General features: G+C 39.3%; 1 protein-coding gene across 1 annotated transcript in view; it reads left to right on the top strand.

The window, feature by feature from the left end:
* The window catches only part of tnksa (tankyrase, TRF1-interacting ankyrin-related ADP-ribose polymerase a), a 79,614-nt gene that overhangs the window by 47,454 nt on the left and 9,823 nt on the right, over nt 1-22,337 (top strand). Inside the window, exons 9-23 of the mRNA XM_051072804.1 lie at nt 287-353; nt 549-735; nt 4,357-4,478; nt 4,586-4,677; nt 4,967-5,045; nt 6,483-6,654; nt 7,520-7,599; nt 11,437-11,582; nt 11,806-11,971; nt 16,579-16,798; nt 18,501-18,610; nt 19,897-20,085; nt 20,974-21,054; nt 21,382-21,568; nt 21,721-21,800. Of these exons, the coding sequence (XP_050928761.1) occupies nt 287-353; nt 549-735; nt 4,357-4,478; nt 4,586-4,677; nt 4,967-5,045; nt 6,483-6,654; nt 7,520-7,599; nt 11,437-11,582; nt 11,806-11,971; nt 16,579-16,798; nt 18,501-18,610; nt 19,897-20,085; nt 20,974-21,054; nt 21,382-21,568; nt 21,721-21,800 (1,978 nt within the window). The remainder of the gene's footprint in view (nt 1-286; nt 354-548; nt 736-4,356; nt 4,479-4,585; nt 4,678-4,966; nt 5,046-6,482; nt 6,655-7,519; nt 7,600-11,436; nt 11,583-11,805; nt 11,972-16,578; nt 16,799-18,500; nt 18,611-19,896; nt 20,086-20,973; nt 21,055-21,381; nt 21,569-21,720; nt 21,801-22,337) is intronic.

Here is a 22,337-nt window from a genome sequence, read left to right as displayed (position 1 = left end):
GGCAAAAGTAGGCCACGCACTTACTGAGGTAAGTGCGGTTGGTCCATGCCCGCCACTTAGTTCCAGACTGACGGACTACATTCAAACTTTGTACAGACATTCATGGACTTTTGTCAAGTGTCTCTGTGTGGATGACATTTGTAGTTTTGAGATAAATACTTTTAACAGTTATTGGAAGATTTGTTACATTCTGCTAGTGTGGTGCAGCCACGCTACCAGACTTTTAGTCTTGTTACATTGTTTTTTTATTGAACTGAAGACATTCTTGTGTTTTTGTCCCTTCCAGTGGCCTGGTGCCTCTACATAATGCCTGCTCTTATGGACACTATGAAGTTACTGAGCTTCTGCTAAAGGTATACAACCACGCACGTAATTAAAGCAGTGGAACGGATCCTTAATTGGTATGATTATATTTTTTGCTTACAACAAAAATGGAAATCCCAAGCAAAGATGTCCAGCTGTCTAAATCCCTTCCCTTATTCAAAATCAATTTAAAAAATGCTCTCTTTCTCTCTGCTCCAGCTTCTGAACCTATTTTTTTCTTTCAGCATGGAGCATGCGTTAATGCCATGGACCTGTGGCAGTTCACCCCGCTTCACGAAGCGGCGTCTAAAAATCGAGTGGAGGTCTGCTCCCTGCTGCTGAGCCACGGGGCCGATCCGACCCTGCTCAACTGCCACAGCAAGAGCTCTGTGGACATGGCACCCACTCCTGAGCTGAAGGAGAGACTTACATGTGAGTGTGGCACTTACATAAACTGCAGCTGCAGTGTACCGCACTTCTAAATGTGTCATGGTGCTGAATTAATGAATAGGTTGTTTTAGGAGGGGTGTATTTACACCAGTCATGTTCGGAGCAGTTGATTTGAATTCATTTAAGCTCTGAGACAGTTAAAATGGGAAGATCTCAGTCTTTTGAAAAGAGAGCTGTTGTTTTTTGAAGCAGAAAACAAGGAATTATCGGTGTGAAGAGAGACAGATGCCAGCATCTGATAACCAGCAGATCTACATGCTTGGAAGGCTTAAGCAGAACAAAATAGTCTCAAAAAGTCTCAACTGATGCTTATATTGAATTGTTTCCTCGTGTGTACTTAACCTTCTGAAACAGCATGGAAGAAGAGAGCATTTCTAACTGCTTAGAGCTGCAACAAGATGTTTGGTTCTTCCAAAATGTCTAATCTGAAAACCTTTTTTATCAAGTAAATGTCATTTTGCAGTTTCTCAAATGTGAAAATTGGTTTCACAGTCTGATGTTGTGAATACATAAAATCCTTAGCCCTCAAATATTATACAACCCACACTTTTTCAAATGTAATTTTCAGAGCAAAACAGTATAGTCTTCTATTTGGGCCAATATGTCATTATCAATACTATCAGTAAAAGAAACCCAGCCAGGACCCAGCCAGGACCCACCCATCTGCAAAGAATACTTCGAAATGTATGTAAAAATGCATGTAGTCATATACACTAGAATGAATACACACGTACATGTACATATTTTGTAGTGCATTTTTTTCTTCTTTCTGACAATCAGAAAATCCATATCAATTATTTTCACACATGACTACAAGTGAGTCGCATTTCTAGCTCCTGCCTTTGAATTTCATTCATAGGAGCACTGCACCTTCACCTGAGAATGCGAGGATCGAGCGGTTTTTCATTTCTTTCCACCGTAGATATCCTTGAACAACTATGCTTCCGCTCCGTTTTGATTTAAAGTTGATTCAGATTGGCACAAGATGTATTTTCAAGTATTTCAGTCTATCTAAAGTATTGATACGCTCTTCTCTAGTGTTGCATTTTGGGATACTGGTTTTGTTTTCTTAGTTTAGAACATACAAGTCATACGTACACAAAAACTGTACATCCACATGCATGTAAACTTTGAATTGAGCATTCAGGGGTTCATGATATGTTAATTAAACAGAACATACGTTAATTAAACAGTAAGAGCAGTATAATTAAATAGATTTTCTCAGAACAGGAGCATTTTCTTTATGTCTGCAGCCACCGCAGAGTCAAACCAGACAAGATAAGTTTGTCTTTGTCTGTGCCAGAAAGCACCCTGCAACTCTCTGGAAGTTAATTAGTGAGTCAGCTCTCTCTCTGCTGCACTTGTTGCTTTATCTTTGTAATGAAGCAGATCAAAACAAAAATCAAATGCTACATGAATCATAAGCCATCTTAAGTTTATGTACTACTGCGCAATAATTATTCCTGTTAGTTGTTAGTTTTCTGATGAGGGTGTGTTGCTGATAACATGTCTCAGTGGGACATTTGCAGCAGTAATGACTCATTACAGGAATACAAACCTAAAATTGAGGGTGTTTGAGTTCATTTCTTTCATTGCTATTTTGAAAAGTATTTTGTATAGTGCTCATCAAATTGGTATGTTTTCTGTTGTTGAGATGAGGCAGGTAGCTGGTGAAAGGGCGGTTTCTACCTAGTTGGAAAATGGTCTATGGGGTGTGTGTCCCTACAGTATTGTATGATGTAGCAATAGATCTCAGGAGTTCAGATACAATTCTGTGCCATTGCCTTTATCTTTTCCTGGAAGAAATCGTTACCCAACCATTACAGACTGAAAAATACGTACCCTGACATTAAGCCTCCTATTGGCCTGAATACAAAGGTGGAAAACAAGTTTTTTTGTTGACAATAGAACATTGATCTATAAAAATCTCTGTCAAGTTTTCTCTGGTGACCAAGACAAAAGAAAAAGGAGTTTAAAGTAACCAGCTTTAAATCAGAGTGAGTTAAGTATAGTGGCTTTTCAAAGCAATAGTTTGACATTCTAGAAAATACAATTATTTGCCTTCCTGCTGTGAGGTTGCCAGGCAACCAGCTCCAAGGCCAGGGAGTGCCCACTTAAAAAAATAGTCCAGAATATAACTCGCTGTAAAACAAAAACTCTTCATTTTTACATTTTGTTTTTTGTAAGGATTAAACAAACGAGATACAGATGAATTAGTGAGCGTTAGAGGTGCTGGAAGGCTGATTCCGTTCACCTTTGAAAAGAGTCTGGCCTCCATTTCCAGTCTTTATGCTAAGCTAAGTTAAACATGTAATGGCCCTACAGTAGCTGACGGTTATGAGAGTGGTATCAATCTTCAGTTATCATCATACAACAACAGGTAGACCTTTCAAAAAAGTCCCATCTGACACTGCATTATGACAATAATGGACCAATAATACCATAACTTAAAAATCAGCTGATGTTCATCTGAAAAGTGTTATACTGGTGCTGAAAGTCAGCTTCTCTGCATCTTGAGATGAAAGCAAAACATCATCTGCATTTAATGTAAAAAAAAAATCCTTAATAAGGATAAATAATCAAAACATAATTATAAAATATTTATATTATAAAATCAAAAATAGTTCAAATCAATGTAGAATATAGGACATTAGTAACACGTGCCTCTAAACATGCTAAACCACCAGTTTTTGTCTTATTATCCTTATAAACTTCATTTTGTTATTATTTGATTAAACCATATACTACCAGGACAAAACCTGAACTCACTGTGCATGTAAAACTTAATTCTGTTTCTGTTTAACAAAAATTTAGTTCATTTTTTCATTTCTTTTCACATTTTTTCCAAATTGTTCTATTTATCTCTGGAAAAACTGGATACTACTACTAACCTCTTCTGGCCTCAGATAGTTCTTCAAATGAAACAAACCCTGGAAGGAAAAATAACTTTTCAGCTGAACTGCACACAATCTGTGTCCATTACGAGGGCTTTAACCTGCAATAGGGGTTCACAAGTAAACGTTGCTTTATTTAATGGGGTCACAGTGGTAAAAATGACTTTCTCATATAAAATAAACTGTAGAAGCTGCTTCTGTTTCCCATTTATCACCTGTTTCGTCGTTGATTCTGACCCTTCAGTCTCGTGACTACATTTCCCAGAGGATGTGACATCTGTGGCACTCTTACCATTTGTCTAAATGACTGATTATAAATGCATGAATGCTGTTGCACTGTCAGTAGACAGACTTGAACAGGCTCCTTTTATGCTGCCCAAAATGCCTCTGAAGCAAAATAGTTTGTTGTTTGTAATTTTCAGTCCCTGGGGGATAATCACTTGCTTCCGCTCCAGCTCCAGCACACACTGTTGCATCACGTGTTATTAGCTCTCTGGTAAAAACTTTGAAGTAATCTTAATGAAGTACTGGTATGCTGCAGGGCCATTGTGAAATAACATATTGTTATAGTTGAGTGAGAACCTTGTAACTCCAGTTTTTGGTCATGTTTTCCATTCGTTTGAAGAACCGGATGCTCCTCTGTGGGTTTAGATATTTTTGCAACCTGTCAAGAAAAACTCACAGTTTGTTTATGTGTGTGTGTGTTCAGATGAGTTTAAGGGCCACTCGCTGCTTCAAGCTGCTCGAGAAGCTGACATGGCCAAGGCTAAGAAGACCCTGGCACTGGAGATCATCAACTTCAAACACCCCCACACACATGAGACCGCACTGGTGAGATAAACACACAAACATTGTAAAACATGCACAGATGTCACTTGTGCAGAGATAATAAATACAATGTTTCTGTGTGGTTGTGTGTGTGTGTGTGTGTGTGTCAGCATTGTGCAGTAGCATCACCTCACCCCAAAAGGAAACAGGTGACGGAGCTGCTGTTGAGGAAAGGCGCCAACGTCAATGAGAAGAATAAAGAGTGAGTACTGTTTTTGCACAAAGTGAGATCGTCATTCACATTTGCATACAAACAAAACACTGTCAATGAAATGATATAACATACATGTTGATTAAAGGCTAATATCAGCTATTTTGGATTAATAAGCAGTAGGAGTGTAATGGTTAGACAAGTCCCAGGTTTGTCTGTAATGCTGCTTGTTTCATAATGAGTTATTTCTTGATAAAATGTAGAAAAACAAAGCCATAAATGAGATGAAGCAACACTAATAATATATTCCCTTGTCTCTCCTCTCTCTCCCTTTCTGTAGTTTCATGACTCCTCTCCATGTGGCAGCAGAGCGGGCTCATAATGACATTATGGAGGTGCTACAGAAACATGGTGCCAAGGTAAACCACAGCCATTTATCATCTGTCATTTCCTTCATTTTTATCTTGTCCATCTATTTATCTCCTCTTTACTTCCACCATAATCCTTAAATATTATGTAAATCTGCGTTTTACATTTTTCACAGCTTCACTGCTCATCAGCATCTCTGCACATGCATACAAATCAGAATGTTTTTATTTTGTCTTTTGTTTTTTTATTCTGCTGTGTATGTGTCCATGTAATGTAATGTAATGGCTGGAAATGTTTCTGCAATGTGAAACATCCGCATTAAGCATCAGGTCTTTTGTGTCAGATCCTCAGCGTTAGAGAGCGAGGGTTTATTTTTAGAGCTGCCATATTGGTCTGATATTCAACAGATATACAAGGTGAACAAGAACGAGACCCTGGGTTTTCAGTGAAAGTAGTGACTCATCGTGTTTAGGTTACTGGAAAAATTTGTTCTTTTGCCCTTACTGTGCTATGACTGTTGATACTGACGCATGTAAGTGTGCACATCATGCACGTAGCATAACCACAGCAAACCCACTGTAACCTGTGTATGATCTAATATCTAAACCCATTATATATATCATTATATAACCCATTTATAACATTATACCTGGTTGTATTAGGCCATTGTATGCAGTATTATAACTTAATGATCAGGACTGCTTTATGGCTATATTGAATTTCCATAATATATTTGAATCACTATGATGAGGTACCTTGATTTGTAAGGTAATTTGTTGGATTAAGCAAAAACATTCTTCTCTGTTTATTTTACTCATAATCAGTTTCTTAATTGATTTTCCACCAGATTTATTGCATTATGATATACAACACATCAGTATCACATGTAAAATCTCACATACTTTGATAGAGGATTCACTCCTACCTAATCTCAATAATTCCAAACATGATCATGAAACTAATTATTTGTAATGTAAAGGCTAAATGTAATGAGCTCTATAGTATTAAAGAATAATCAGCATCTACCAGGATCATATCATACATTTGTACTAAGGCTGTCACACAGCACTCGATGAATTAAAAGTTGTTTTTGGTTGGTTTGCTCACATCAGACGTGCTCTGTTGTGTAATTGGTTATCTTATAATAAAAAAGTTGGGGTTCAATGTAGAAAGAAATTAAAGTATGAAGAAGATCATAACAGTTTTTTTGGTGATCAGTGTCTCAGATCAGAGCATCATCCAGATGTAAACTTATAATTACACAACAAAAAATTGCAGGAAATCCTTACCTGAATCAGACGTACTGTAGATGAGGTATGAGACAACATTTCATCATCACAGATAATGATAATGTAACAGATAATAACAGACTTTAACATTTCCAAAGGTGATTATTTTTATTTATTTTTTTGAAGCAGTTTAGGGAACAAATGTAGTAACTGAAGGTCCACTCAAGAGTTGTTATGCTAAGCTGTCTGTGTTGGCAGGTGAACGCCCTGGACACCCTGGGTCAGACGGCGTTGCACCGCGCTGCGCTCGCCGGCCATCTTCAGACCTGCAGGCTGTTGCTAGGATACGGGGCAGACGCCTCACTGGTGTCACTGCAGGGCTTCACTGCTGCTCAAATGGGAAATGAAGCTGTTCAGCAAATACTCAACGGTATGCCACCCTTTATCTGTGTGAGTGGGTGACTGAGCGGGTGTGCAGATGTGTAGGTGCTGTGTTTTTGTTGCTATGCAGTAGCTGGCAACAGAGAGATTAACTGGTTGCTTTTTAAAGGTCAGTATTGATATTTTCAGACTGAAGGTGCAGATAGGTAAATAGTTCTTAAAGACATGTACTGTTCAGTGGTAGAGGAAATTCCACAGAGCATCACTGCAGAATTTCCATTTTAAAGATGCCCTGTGGAGTTTTCTGCACAGAATCTAAACAAACAAAAAGAAGTTTTGTTTATGTGCTTCTCACCAGAACACACTGTGTGTATCTTTGAAGTCTAACAAATGTGTTGGAAGGATTTCCTGCTTCGTAAAGCCTTTGCTGAACAGATTTTTTTAACATTCTGAAAACCTGCCTGTGAATATTCTCATTCATCCAGGTCATAGTTATCTCAAGGAAAGTTTTAATCGAACGCTAACTGGACTTAGTTATAGTCTAGAAGATGTTCAGCCTCTCATTCAAGAGGCTTCATCAGTTCGTGTTCGCAGCTGACCAGGCTGGGACTGGACTGGAACTGGTCCAATTCTGAAAACCTGCATTTTTTTTTTTTTAACATCTTCTTGAAAAATCTGCAAAATGGCAGCTGTAACTGCACATAACTTCTGAACATTGCAGCAGTGGAGGAACCTCTAGCATATCTGCAGCAATTCACTTGACTGGCTTAAATGAATTCAGCCTAATGTCACCTTTTCCCTTCAACTCCATGTCTTTGTGGAGGATAAATTCACTTTCACTGTCATTCTGTAACTTTTACCAATGTTCGTTCAAAGTTTTTCTAATCCGCGTTTCTCCTTGTACTGCTCTGTAGAGAACGTCCCGGTGAGAAACTCGGATGTGGACTACAGACTTCTGGAAGCTGCTAAAGCCGGAGACCTGGACACTGTCAAGGTGATTTGCTCGTATTTCACAGTTGACATCATACTTTACTTGAGGGTTCAGGATTTCATGAATATGAGCAAGTGGTCTCTGTTATATAAATTAGATTGTTCTCTTCACACACAGTGGTAATCTTGGTAAAGATAATCCAGATAAACCTCATGTCTCAGTCTACAGCTGAAGCATTAGATAGGATATATTATATCTCTCTTCAAACCAGTCTCTCAGTCCAGCAATGTAACAAATCCTTTAAAACTTTATGTCCAAATTAATGCATGGGTCTAACCATTAAATACATCAGTTTGCTTTAGGGGTTGCAGGTTGTTACAGGGTTAGATGAGAAAAAGCAGATAATGCATTCTCTAAACAATCCATATTACCCTAATTTGAAAAATGGAAATGGACATGACCTCAGTAGCCTCAGTGTGTGTGTATTGACATCTATCCTGGGAAGTAATTTGCACTGAGTGAGCAGAAATCTTTTATAATTACCTCATTAAGATTTGGAAATAATGTCTTGTCTGGGAAAATGTGTGCGTAACTTGACCAGCAGCATAATTGAAAATTGAGTTTTATAAAAAAACCCAATATGCCTTAACTGACACTGCACAGGTTATACAGGTTATATCTTGTTGAGCTCAGTGGCTAATAAGAAAAACAAGATTAATAAGTTAATATGTTGTCCTTAAATCTGTACTAACCCGATTGTTTAATCAGCAATTTGTTTATGAATAAGTGAAGCAGTGATACACAACAGATTCTTTATTTTGAAATTAAAATGGAACAAAATGTCTTGACCTTTTCACTGCTCTTGTTGCTCTTATGATAGATATTGTTGTTGTGAATCAAATGTTTTCAGTTCGAGTCTGTGTTGTTGTTGTTCTCATTGATTTTGGTGAAAAATCATTATCCTCGTAAAAGGCCACATTCCCAATCTCACAAGATTTTCCTACCATAACACTATAATCACAGTTCTCTTCTGCAGCTTATTGCTCTGCCACAGATAGTTTGATTTAGTTTGATCGCAGTTTGATTTGCACTGGGGCCCACTCATGTTAAAAATGTAGGCGCTCATCACACACTGTAATATGCTTCGGACAAAACCACCCACTAAATGTCAGAACCTGGCAACATTCGGTAAAGTGTTTGACAGAAGTCTTTGGTGTCGAGTGAAACTCTGTGTGTCTTTACCAGCGGAGACAGACAGTTACGGGTTATCCAGATGAAGAGGATCTGTCAGTGTCTGAAGTGTGATGTTTTGGCAGGTTGGCAAGGGATGTTAGCAGAATAGACAATGATCCCTGGTCTGGCTTTCTCTCAGTCTCTTTTTTTAACCCGAGGCACAGATGCGTTCATGTGCTGATTGACGTTTTTAAGAAGTAACACGTTTTGCACCACCGTTATGCATTTCTTGGCTGATTCCTGTCATCTGTTCAAATGTTGATGAGGTTCAGACTGTGACTGTTTGAAAGATGGTCACTACAGACTACTGGTCAAAGATGATAAAGAAGATAAAGTGCTCTGCTAGTAATTGCCCCACAGTAGCTACTAGTATTCAGACCCCTTCACTTTTTGCAAATTAATAATACTCTATAAAGGCAAAGTTAAAATATTTATTATTATATTATTATTATTATTATAAATGTTCCACATATTTCTAAAACTGAAGACTACAAATTTGAAAATAGAAGAAAAAGTCTGGGGTTTAAGTGATATTACCAGGCTTCTGTGGCCTGCTTGAAGCTAGCAGCTCAAGGCTACATTAGCTGCTTCTCCCATAATACACCTGAATCTGCAAACACACTGTCAGCAGTCAAGCTGCATTTTGGATAACGTGCCAGGTTTTGACAAGGAAGTAGAATGTGTGGAATAAAATGAAGATATCTTTGGTTCTGCTGCATCATTTTTTGGAGCAGGATTTTCTGAGCAGGTGGATATGGAAATCTTTTGCTATAAACTACTATAATTTAAATGTAGCTGTTGAAAGTTACTTCTCTTCAGGACTAGTTTAGGGCTGCAACTAACTGTTACTGTTACTATTGACTAATCTGCCGATTACTGCATGTGATGATCTCCCACAGTTCAACACTCCCAACAGTCAAAAACACAAAGATATTCAGTTTATTAGCATGTAAAAAAACCCCATCAAATCCTAACTTTTGAAGAGCTGGAAACAGAAAATGTTTCTGTATCCATCTTCATCATTTTCTACTGACTCTGGCAGACTACAGTTGCCAGAGACTACAGTTTGAAAAGCTTTTTTTGGAAACCCAGCTCTCATAAATAGCAGCTGAAGTGAGGGATAATGGCTTTAGATTGAGGAATAAGTCTGCCAGCAGGATGTTTCAATTTACGTCCTGTAGAATAAGATCCTAGAGGGTAGAAGGTGGAAGAAAACTTTGAAATAAAATTTCCCTCTCTGTTTCCTTGCAGCACTGAACAAAGGTGTAATTGGGTCTGAAATAACACAAAAGTAGCACTGTTATTTTCTGTGAACAGCGGGGCAGCAGGTGTCGGTCGCAGTTCAGCAGACGTACATTCCTTTTTTTATTTTGCTCCAGTTATTAACTTCAATATTGTTGCTGTTGCTCCCTAAAACCCTTTTTTCCACATATTTCATTCCACAGACATATTTTTCATCATAAAACATGGCGGGTGGGCAGAGGAATAGTATTACTCCTTTCGCTATTTTTGTTTCTCCTCTCTTGCTGTCTCTGAGGCACTGTTTGTCTTGTTTGATGTTTTGGCTGTGTTTTTAAGAGAATAAAAAAATTAAGTTAGTTAACGAATTTGAGCATCAAAGACATGACTGTGTCTGTATCAGCTAAAGCAGATTTAAAAAACATAGACCATGTATATCCTTACCATCCTTATCATTGGCATTTAAGTTATGAAACCTAAAAGCCTCATTCTCAACCTCTTTGAAAAAAAAGTGTTTAAGTATTTTAATTTTGCCAGTTTCAAACCACTTCTGGTGTTCCTTATAGTTTCGCTCTGAATATCTATCATGCACAGTTCAAATGCCATAGCACAAAATATTACATAAACATAAGTTAAACCAGACTCCTGTCACGTACAATTGTAGAATGTATATCATGTTCACCATCTTAGCTTAATATGTTAGCATGCAAACACTGGCCAGTTAACACAAAATACAGCTGAGGCTGACAGGAACATCATTATTTAAAGTATTTCATCATAAACCAAAGTGTTGACTTCATAATGACACAAAATGAAATCACCACAGTTATTAAAATTCACCGTGAGGGCAGGGCATGAATTTCAGAAGCAGATTTCATGCCAGTCCATCCAGTAGTTTTGGAAACTGCTTACTAAAACTAAAAAAGCTGAGATATTTCCATCTGGATCAGATTCTTTCAGGGTAAATCTCAAGTTATTAACATGATGAGAAAATGGCACAAAATGTTTTAAGCAAAGGACAACAGTGACACCAGCTTAAAAGAAAAATAAGAAAAACAAGACTGAAGCTGCAAAACTGAAGGCAGAGGAACAAACAAAGAACAAACTGTTTTTCTATCAGTTACTTTTTTCTTCTTTCAATTGTGAGATCTTGATTATTTATCACAACTGAAAAAGACCATCTTTCTTTCCTCATTGTACTTGATGAAAACCTGGACTGATCTTTAAATCAGAACTTTCCACAGATGAAATGTGTTCAGCTAAATTATAGAGAGAATAATGAAAATACATCTTGGCTGCAATTGCTGCATGAAATTTCATACAGCTTAGATCATAGATTTATCTCTTTGTGTCTCATTGATTAATCAGGTGTTCAAGTTGCAAACAGACTGAATTTTTTCCTTCTTTGTCTCTCTCTCGTCTCTTCAGTCACTGTGTACAGCTCAGAATGTGAATTGCAGAGATCTGGAGGGACGGCACTCCACTCCTCTTCACTTTGCTGCTGGCTACAACAGAGTATCGGTGGTGGAGTACCTCCTGCACCACGGGGCCGATGTGCACGCGAAGGACAAAGGGTGCGGCACTATAAGTCTAAAAGTTGTGGTTAATTAGAAAAATTTTAGATTAAGATTAGTTTTAGAAAAACTAATACAGGCTTATTTACCAAATTTTGGTTTACATCACAGATTAGAAACCCACAGAAAAGGTTATGGAGGGTAATCATTTTAAATAAATTCTGATCCAATAATTTCTGAAAACAAGTTCTGTGTGTTTGTAATTGTTGGTTTCTCTTTCTAGCGGCCTGGTTCCCCTCCATAATGCCTGTTCGTACGGTCACTATGAGGTGGCCGAGCTGCTGGTCAGACACGGAGCCTCAGTGAATGTTGCCGACTTGTGGAAGTTCACACCGCTCCATGAAGCTGCTGCCAAGGGCAAATATGAGATCTGCAAACTGCTGCTCAAGGTTAGACCTGCATGGACCTCTCTGTCTTAATTTTCAGTACCATGACTGCATGTAGAGCTGAAGCAATTGAGCAATCAATAAATTGATTAACCACAAATTATTTGTGGACTGTTATAATTAATATAATTATATGAAATCATTACAATTTTTACAATTTTTAAATCATCTGAGTCACTTTTAAAAAAAGCTTTGCTGGCCGCTCTTCCCTAATGTGTGACTTTGTGCTTGTAAACTGAATATCTTTGACTTGAGTTTAATCAGCAGTATGGACTGGAGTTAGATATAATTACACGCGAAACAGAGGCACTTTCTCTGAAATAACAGAAAACAGAATGATTTCATCAGCCAATCAGAATAGAGTATTCAGTCAAAGGTATGAATTGTGATAAACCCTGACCAATCACATTCAAGGCTGAAAATATCTGTTGTGTAATACCTGATCGTCACATCTCTTTGGGTCTAAATGAGTCCTGTGAAATATTGCAGTTTCACAGCTGAATGTGTTTTTGTTTCTCCAATCATAAACACCTCCAGACAAGGTTACATCACCACTGTCTTGTTGCCATATGGGGCTGCATAAATTAATACTAGATCAACACTGCTGAATTCACATGCGCGCACACACACATGAGCACACACAGCAAACCAAACACACATCAGCAGCAGTGCTGCTTGAAGAGATGATTTAGAGTTAATTTACTGTCATTTCACAGCAAAATTAAGTTTGGCACAGCCTGTATTAGATGCACTGAGGAAAATAAAACCACATAATAATAAAACTTTAAATACTCACATGATGAAAATATAATAAAAGACATGATAAAAATAAGCAAGAAGCAGTTTGTACAAGGACAAGGAGAGAGGTAAAGGTTGTAGCTCACCGTCAGTTCAGTTTTGCAGTAAACAATGTTGAGTGAACTGTCATGTGAGCGTGGAGTGGTGAACAAAACAAAGAGAAATCAGCAGTGAATTAGTGCAACCAGAGAAATTATAGTGAGATTGACAAGGTCAGGCTGGCAAAGTAGTGAAAAAAACAGCACTGCACGCAACAGTTCACAGCAGTTACCACTTTGAGACTAACTGTAATTGCACAGTGCTGGTGAAGTAAACTAGTGATGATGCAGTGGGTGTGTATGGATGTGGTGGATGGTGCAGTAGAGTTGCACGGATGACAGTTATGGTTGATGGGAAGTGGGCAGCAAGGGGGGTGGGCAGTGTTGAGGAAGGTGACAGCTCTGGGGAAAAGGCTGTTTTCTCTGTCTGACTGGGCTCTGTATCACTTTGCAGAAAGTTGGGGAGCAAACATGCACTGGCTGGTGTGGCGTGAGTGATTTCCCAGAGGCAGCGAGTGCTGTAAATAATATTTTAATGCTGGAAGTACAAGTGATTTACTGCCGAATAAAATGCCAATTCTGATAACAAGTAATTGCTGAAGTCATTTATCAAGAAAAAAATGCCAAACATTTGCTGGTTCCAGCTTCTAAAAAGTGAGAATTTCATGCCTCTCTCTGTTATGTCATTGTTAATTAAATATCTTTGGGTTTTGGGCTGTTGGACAGACAAAATAAGCAATTAAAGAATGTCATTTCTGGCTCAGGGAAATTGTGAGGGATTTTTTTCTAATACTTATAACATTTTTTGGACAAAACAACTCTTGATTAATTGAAAAACAAATGAGATTAATCTTCAGTATAATGAAAACAATCATCAGTTGTCCCATAGTGACTGTCAGCACCGTACCATGTTATTTAGTATAGTAGTCTTTAAACTCAGGACCTTGTCCGCCTCATCTCTTGGTCCATACCTTATCTGATGTTTGGGGCTTAGTTGCAGATAGAGCACCACTATACCAGGTTTTAAATGTACCCTTTGCCGGCTGATTAACTGCTGATAGAGATTGGTCTGAAGACAGTTGTATCATCTGCATACTTGATGACTTTGTTAGCTTTGAATGTGAAGAGTGAGAGGAGAAGAGGACCCAGAACATAGCCATGTGGTACTCCAGTGTTTAAAGTCATATAAGAGAAGGAGTGGTTTCCAAACCTGATAGTCCATCTGTGGTCTGCTTGTTATTAAAAGTCCAAAATCCAAGTAGCTCAAATTATGGAGACGATCTTGCTCAGAATAGGTAAAATGAGGTAAATTCTATTACTCAACATTCTATTATAATGTGTGAAAGACATGTGAAATGCTTGCAACCATGGACCTGACTGCTCCATAGAGAAACTAAAAACGATTCACAGCGGGGGAAAGAGGGTTGTTTCCATTTGTCACTTGACTGTGACTGTGGGGGTGAGTGCCACATGGCAACAGTTGTTCAGACTATTAACAGTTGACATTTTTGGCAGTGGAGTACTGCACGTGAGTTACAAATTAAGGAAACACTTACATAAGTGAGCAGAGAAAGGAATGGGATCAGTGAATGGTTTGATGAGTATGAAAATCTTGTGCATCATACGTTATGATCTTTGTAATCATCAGATTTCAAGCCAGTTGAGGGAGACTTTGCACTAGTGACATCATTAAAACACCAACAAAGACTTTTAAAATCTATGTTAAGAAACACAGAAGCCCTACAAAGACACTTTTTGAGTTTTTTTTCTCCCTTTAATTTGTCATCCATCTGTAGTTGCTAACTTGAGGCAAGTGGGGACTTGTACAGTAGATGCCGTCAGACACCATCTGCCTCAGTGGCTTTGTCAGTGTGCATCCAACATAAGGCTAGCGAATTTATAACAAGTGATTGTTCATCCTCGGTGATGGAGTCGTTTTTTTTTTTTTTTCCTTTCACAGGCCTTAAGGCTGTTGTTTTTCCCATTCTGTATTATGGAAGGACTGTTAATAGCTGTCGCCATTAGCCTTACCATATCCCTATGCAGCAGTTGATGTTGAATAAAAAAGATGAAACATACTCCTCAATATCAGTGTGTGAGCCATGTGTAGCTTCGTGTGCAGATAAATGCTAGTCAGTGCTCTCAAAACAGTCCTGGAGTTCAGAGATACAGTAGCTCCCTCAGGCCACACTTTCACAGATCTGATGGTTGGTTCAGCTCTTGCAGTAAGAGGTCTGGAGGCAGGGGTTAGAAACACAGACAGATGATCGATTGTCCAAGGTGGTGATGGTGGTTGTGGTTGGAAAACTGTCATGCTGGTTGGATTTTAAGCTTGCAGTTCATGTGTGCACACGGCGGCGTCCTCCATTTCCCCTTTTAACACACAAGCACACAGAAACACACATGCACACAAGTAACAGAGTGTTCCCGCACTTTGGTGTTAATCTGCCATGGCCTCGGGATGAAACTGTTCTCTCTTTTTGGATAATCTATTCCAGAGTCCAGCAGTAGGTTTTCCTTTGTCTTCTCTGTTTGTTGTCAACTTTCTATTGTCCCATTTTTTCTGTTGGATTTGTGCTCAGAATAAAACTGTGCTGCATTTGCCCCCAGTGCTCTGATATTCTGTAAGGATAATGTGAGGGCTACAAAATGCATATTAGCATTTTCTTTGTCAAGGAAGAAGTGTGAGAACATAATGAATTTCCTCTTAATTAAAGTGGAATCTGTCTTGTTAGCACTTGGCATGAAACGTGTGAGCTCAAATGACTTGCGATCTTAGTGGGATGTCTGGGAGTGACGCATCATCGTCTTGCAAGAAACCAACTCTCAATCAAGCAGTTTCTGTAGATGAAATTTGAGCTTTTTATTTTTATATTTCATGGTGGCTGTCACCATTCATGATAAATACCCAGCTCCTTTTGTGGTTTTTTCCTCTCTGGCTGACTGCTGCAAATGGAAAATTTCTCATGAAGTGAATATAGGCTGAACTCAACAGAGGACTATAAAAACCAACATTTATTTATATGTAAATGTACCCAATTATTTCTATTCTAATTTTCCTGGATAGCGAATTAATTACAGTGAGAATGTGATTACAGCAGCAGCAAAGAGATAATAGAAATGGAGAAGTAGGACAGGAAAATCTCACCGCCGATAGGTTCAAAAAAACCTATCCATATGGCCATGAGAGATGTATAATGGACATTTCCAGGCCAGCAGTGGATTCCTCTGGGAGTGGTCTCACTACATCCAAGTTTAATGAGCGGATTTCAAAACTTACAATGAAATGACAAGTTAAAACCGTAACCTAGGAGACAGTTGAGCGATGAAAATGTCTGTTTCCCTCCCCAATCTCCCGGGTGTGTGGTGTTTTCCACTTCACTGGATGTCCTGTCCTCACCTCTCTACCTCCCTGCGTCTCTCCTCTCTCTTCTGCTCTCTGGTGAATTACCTTCATCCTCCGCTCATTCGTCAGTTGTCATCATCTTGAAACTCCTCCACCGGGGTTCGAACGATTAGGGATTTTGGGGACTGATACTTTTTAGATTGAAGTTAATGATAGCTAATATTTTATTCTGACAGTCGGTGTCCTGAAATTTTTTCGCCTTTTGACTTGGCATTTCACAGAAAAGAACTTTGAGATGGATTAACTTCTGCAAACACTGTCAATAATATAGATGTTTGTGTGCATGAACACCCACAGCAGGTAAATATTCCTTTAACATATCTGCCTGTTTTTAACTCCCTTTCCTTTCCGGCCTCCTCTCTCTCCAGCATGGAGCGGACCCCACCAAGAAGAACCGAGACGGGAACACACCCCTGGACTTAGTGAAGGATGGGGACACCGACATCCAGGACCTGCTGAGAGGAGACGCCGCGCTGCTGGACGCCGCCAAGAAAGGCTGCCTGGCCAGGGTGCAGAAGTTATGCAGCCCCGACAACATCAACTGCCGGGATACGCAGGGACGCAACTCTACCCCGCTGCACTTGGCAGGTAAGTAAGCCTGCAGAAACACAAAACACAAAGCTGCACAGACACATCCACGCATTCACAGCCCATTTTAATAAGTCAACACCTCCCCAACTATGTAAAGCTAACTTTGCAGACACATTAAAATGAAGGCTAAAGCCTGAGGTTTTTAAATGCTGTTTGGCTGAAGTTGGCAGGATTTAAGAGACTTTGGACATGGTATATTTGCTGGTGCCAATCACTCTGGTTGCAGTATCTCAGTAAAAGCCGACCTTTTGGGATTTTGGCTCAGTGCAGTGCCAAGAACAAGGCAAATAACACCCAGACAGCTAGTAAGTCTTGAGGGCAAAAACACCTTGTTCATAGACAGACATGCTGGGACAACTTAAATAATAATTCTAGATGGCAATTCACTGAATCAACACTGCACTTAGGAATTTATATCATTGTGCATAAATGATAAATAAATAATAAAATAATGACCATGCATCTCTCACAAAGTTTATACAGTTTTAAAGTCCCAATAGCAGAGATAACGTAGGTCCTCAAAGGTACAGACAAACACATACATACACACACACACACACAAACACACACTCCTGTATTTATTCTGGATCTGTAATCATGTTAACATCAGCTTCAGGGAGAACAAGAGATACATCATTCTGCTGTAGCAGCTCACAGTTGTAAACACACACAAACACACAAAAATCCATAATGAGATTCACAAACACTGTGCTCATACAATCACCGATAAAAATACACAACACTTGTCTCTCTGTACAAACCACAGACTGTGGGCTGTAGATGCAAAACACAAAAGGGAAGGACGTTTATATGCGTTCTTTTACCACAATAAAGAAAGGTTACATTAACACGATACAATCACTTCTTCAAATGATATTGAAAGAATTCTATATTTATAAGTCGATATTATGTTTATAACCACCTGCTTTCCTTATAATCTCTTGTCAAGATTCTTAGAATGTGTTGTGACAAACACTGACAGTAAGAGCATGAATGTTACATATGTAAACCACAGGTTTCTGTGACAACAGCATGAATGGTACAAACTAATTTCACTTGTTTTTCACATGAAAAGTTTTCTTACAGTTTGCTAACAGCTGGCCTAAGGCTGTGGTCAGGTATTGTCTTATAGTTTTACTGTAAAAGAGGTCTCTCCCTATGGGAAAAGTTATTCACAAGGAGGGAATACTTTGTCTTTCTTGCAACATAATTGTCGTCCTTTTCTGGTGGGGAAGACTGATTTGCCTTTGTGTCCTTATGAGCATTTTTAGTGTATTTATAGAGAATTTCTTAACCAGACTGGGCTTTTGTATAATGATAATGTATATCTTAATTAGAAAATGTTTTTCTAGCAAGTGTGGCACTTTTAAAGTTAAGAAACTGCTGAAAAACACTTTGAAGGGCTGTGCGAATTTTTTATTTTCTTCATAGATATGACCACTTAGACACACACCCACGCACCCTCTGCCTTGATGTACTTGCTTGTAAAAGGAAAAGATGATTATACGCTGCCACGCTGCAGCGGATGTAGGCTGATATGTCTCTCTCTCTTTCTCCTTCGTTCCCTCTCTCTCATTACCTGACTACGTTTTTGTTTCTCCTCTTCTCCTCCATGTGCCGGTCTCTATCTCTCCTCTGTTGTTTTTCTTTCTGTTCTGCTGTGTTTTCCATACAACCCAACCCACACACCGCTCTCTAGCTGGCTATAACAACTTGGAGGTAGCAGAGTATCTGTTGGAACATGGAGCTGATGTGAATGCACAGGACAAAGGAGGGCTTATACCTTTACACAATGCTGCTTCATATGGGGTAAGACACACACACACACACACACACACAGACATATGTATACACACACTGCAGACTTGAGTTCAGCTCAGAGCTGCTGCGCTTATTATTTTTGATAACAAGATGCAACTCCTGTCCAATAAAAGTATGAACTCAGTATCTCTTAAACTTACTGTAATGTTAAAATAATCAGACGCTTAAAGCAATCACTTGATTGATTCACAATTGATTAACAATCAATTCATGGGCTGATGTGAAGATTTGCTGATTTTCTCTCAACTATAAATTGAACTGTACGATAGTAAAGTGAATATTTGGGTTTTTGAATTTGAACATGTCACCTTGGGGCTCTATTTTTCACTATACTCTGGAATTTTATAGACTAAATGATTAATCAGAAAAAATACAATTGACTATTTGACTTCCTTTCAGTTGTTTTCTCTCATTGTGCTCCCTGCGAATGCTGCTTCTTCTTTTTGGCGACCTTTAGAAATCCTTATTTGAGCCTTTAAATCCATATCAATGTGTGATAAATGTGACAGAATTTTATTTTGTAGCTTACATCCACACATATATTTGTAATGGGATTTGAAAACTGCGCCGCTATGCAGCTTTTTGCTTTTCACAGCCCAGTAAATGTCTGCAGATATCTGATATGGGACAGCAAGGAGTCAAGGACTTTAATTATTTTTACTCTGTTATCCCATTTCAATGATTATTATGGTCAAAATAATAACATGTCTCTGAAGAAGTGCATGTATGTGATTTTTCCTTCATCTGAAGTCTCTGGTTGTCTCAGAGTCACACACTGCTTATAGCTAGGCAGCATTCAGCTACTGAAAGAGTCATGAAACACATGTCTGAATGAAAACTTGATGAGCTCTGCATTTTGGGGGCCTGCACACACACACACAGAGACACACACAAATTTAGCATCCCCCACTGTCACCCAGAAACAAGCTACATTGTGTTTGACGTTAAGACAAGAGCTGGAGACAGCTGATGAGGGAAAAGAACAGGAAGAGACAGAAAGGAAGGACCGGCGGGAACACAGGAATCATGACGGAGTTAATAATTCACACAATTTCTGTTCCAGAGAATCCCACATAATACATTTCTTCTGATCACGATTTTTATAGCACTCATTTATCACACTTCACACATTTGTTCTGGTGAAGTGCTTTTATTGCTGTTGTCTTTTTTCCCCCCTCCTCCCTCCTCTCACTACTTCCTCTCCTCTCTGCGTGGGTCATCACCACCTCCACACTCTTCCTCTCCTTCACGTCTGCCTCCTCTCCTCCGACCAGCACGTGGACATAGCCGCCCTGCTGATCAAGTACAACACATGCGTCAACGCCACAGACAAGTGGGCGTTTACACCCCTTCACGAAGCGGCCCAGAAGGGGCGGACTCAGCTGTGTGCTCTTCTATTGGCCCATGGAGCCGATCCCACCATGAAGAACCAGGAGGGACAGACGCCGCTGGATTTGGCAACGGTAAGCAAAAGGCTTTCTCGGAAATCTTTCGCACTGGCGGTCCTCATTTCTTCACACTGCTTATATATGGTTCCCTTGAACTACTGTTTGATTCAGACAGTGGAACACCATGAGGAAAGTTAAGTGGTAATGCAGGCAGCTTCCTAACTCCTTGCACCCTAATGAGGCTTCCTAATAGGGTTTCTTGTTTGACTGTAGGCATCATAGTTTGAGAGTCTTGCCTAGAAAACAACACATCATTGTAGCTGATGAGCACAGGAAGCAAAAAGCAGCTTATAATTCTACCATTAGCACTACCATTAAATGGAACAAAAATACTTCAGTTTTCTCCTTTTCCTTGTTGACTATGATAATATATGTTATGTAACAGATGGGGTGAATAATGTGCAGACATAAAATTTATTGATCATCCAACTAATCCTAAACCAGGCACTGCTAGGGCATTCCCCAGAACAACCTTTATAATCAGACTATTTCTTCATAATGCATGACGGCCTGAGGAACCACTGAATGCTTGACTTCAAAGCCAGCAAAACTCAAGCCTCTTACATTTGCATCCTGGTGTGACTACCAGATGGTTTGTTGGATTGGCTCAGGGTCAGAGAGGATGGTAGCTAGCAGGGGTTAAGTTTGAAAGACCAAAGACTTAAAATTGCTGTTGTCTAAATAACGTATGAGCAAATGTGCTAGGTGACTTTCAGAGTTACTTGCTATCAAATTCTTTCATTTCAAACACTAACCTTATGTGTGCAAAAGTATTGTATGGAAAGGTACAAGCAAAAAGTGAATTAATAGTTTTAGGTGCAAATAATAGAATCATACATAGAACACATAAACAGTACATCTGCCTAAATCTAGTCTTTCTGTCTGACTCTTTGTCTGTTGCAGGCTGATGATATCAGAGCATTGTTAATTGACGCCATGCCACCAGATGCCCTGCCAAGCTGTTTAAAACCGCAGGCTACTGTGGTAAGAATCCTCACACTCTTAATACAAGCACTGCATGTACAGAGAGTGTTCAGCTGAAACATTTCCTGTGGTGGCCAAATTATAAACAAAACATTTAGTTTGAGAGCTTAATTATTTGAGTTTACATGAAAGCAGTTGAATCCTTAAGGTGAAAAAGATGCACCTGTCATTTGAAGTGTTACAACTTCTTGAAAACAGTTTAGCTGACACCTGACAAGCTAGTAAGATAGTTGAAGTGTGTGCACTTTGAAGTAAAATAAGTGTTTGTGTTAGGAAAAAGTGTAGAGTTTTACCTTTTAAACTGAGTCTTTTCTCTCCCACTCTCAGGTGAGTGCAAGTGTGGTGAGTACAGGTGCGTCAGGGGGCGTGGTCATCTCTCCCTCTCCATCCCCATCCTGCCTGTCTGCAGCTAGCAGCATAGACAACCTGACCACGCCCCTCAGTGACATCACGGTGGCAGGGGCCACTGGAACCGCAGATGGCGCGTCAGGGTCCGACAGAAAGGAAGGGGAGAGTACGTCTATACACGTGTTGTGTCTTAAATCAGTGTCTGGTTCTTTTTGAAATGAGAAAAAACCTGTTAAGATGTTGTGGATGTTGTTAATGTAAATATGTGAAACAGCTGATGGTCCTCCGATAACTCTGCCGATGTTACTGTGTCTGCAGCTCTGCTCGACATGACCATCAACCAGTTCTTGAAGAGCCTGGGGCTGGAACACCTCCGAGACATCTTCCAGCGGGAACAGGTACACACACATACACACACTCAGGGAAAGGTGTGACAAAATGAAGGGGTAGAGAGCGAGATTTGCAAATTAAAATTGCAACTAAATATCCAACTTTGTTGCAATATTTTGAGGCTGAAGTTCTTCTGGGGGTACATCTTAATACAACCTCATTTTAAACTCATTTATCACCCTTGTTTTTGCTCCATTCTATATTTCTTATGTCAGTTTTTCTTTTGTAAATGTTAGTTTTAGAAAAGCATAACAAAAAGGAGACATATACAGAATTAGTTAGAGTTGGAAGTACTGTAGACAGAAAGGTTAGAGAGAAGAGAGAACAAGGAAGAAAGATAAAGAGAAACACAGAGAGGCTTGAGGAGAGAGATGGAGAAAATAGAAAAACAGAGAATCAAGGAGACAGATGGGGTGACAGAGGAGAAAACAGACAGGGAGAGAGACAGAAATAGAAAGAGAAACTGAAAGGTGACAGCTGGCAAAAGGCTAAGCATAGAAGGCAGTGTGGGAGCAATACGGAGAGTGTGTGTGTGAATGAGAGTG

This window comes from Lates calcarifer, linkage group LG9, assembly GCF_001640805.2.
Source record: "Lates calcarifer isolate ASB-BC8 linkage group LG9, TLL_Latcal_v3, whole genome shotgun sequence".
In the NCBI taxonomy this organism is placed as follows: domain Eukaryota; kingdom Metazoa; phylum Chordata; class Actinopteri; family Centropomidae; genus Lates; species Lates calcarifer.
Note: the sequence above shows the minus strand (reverse complement) of the source record. Positions and strands in the feature narration are given on the sequence as shown.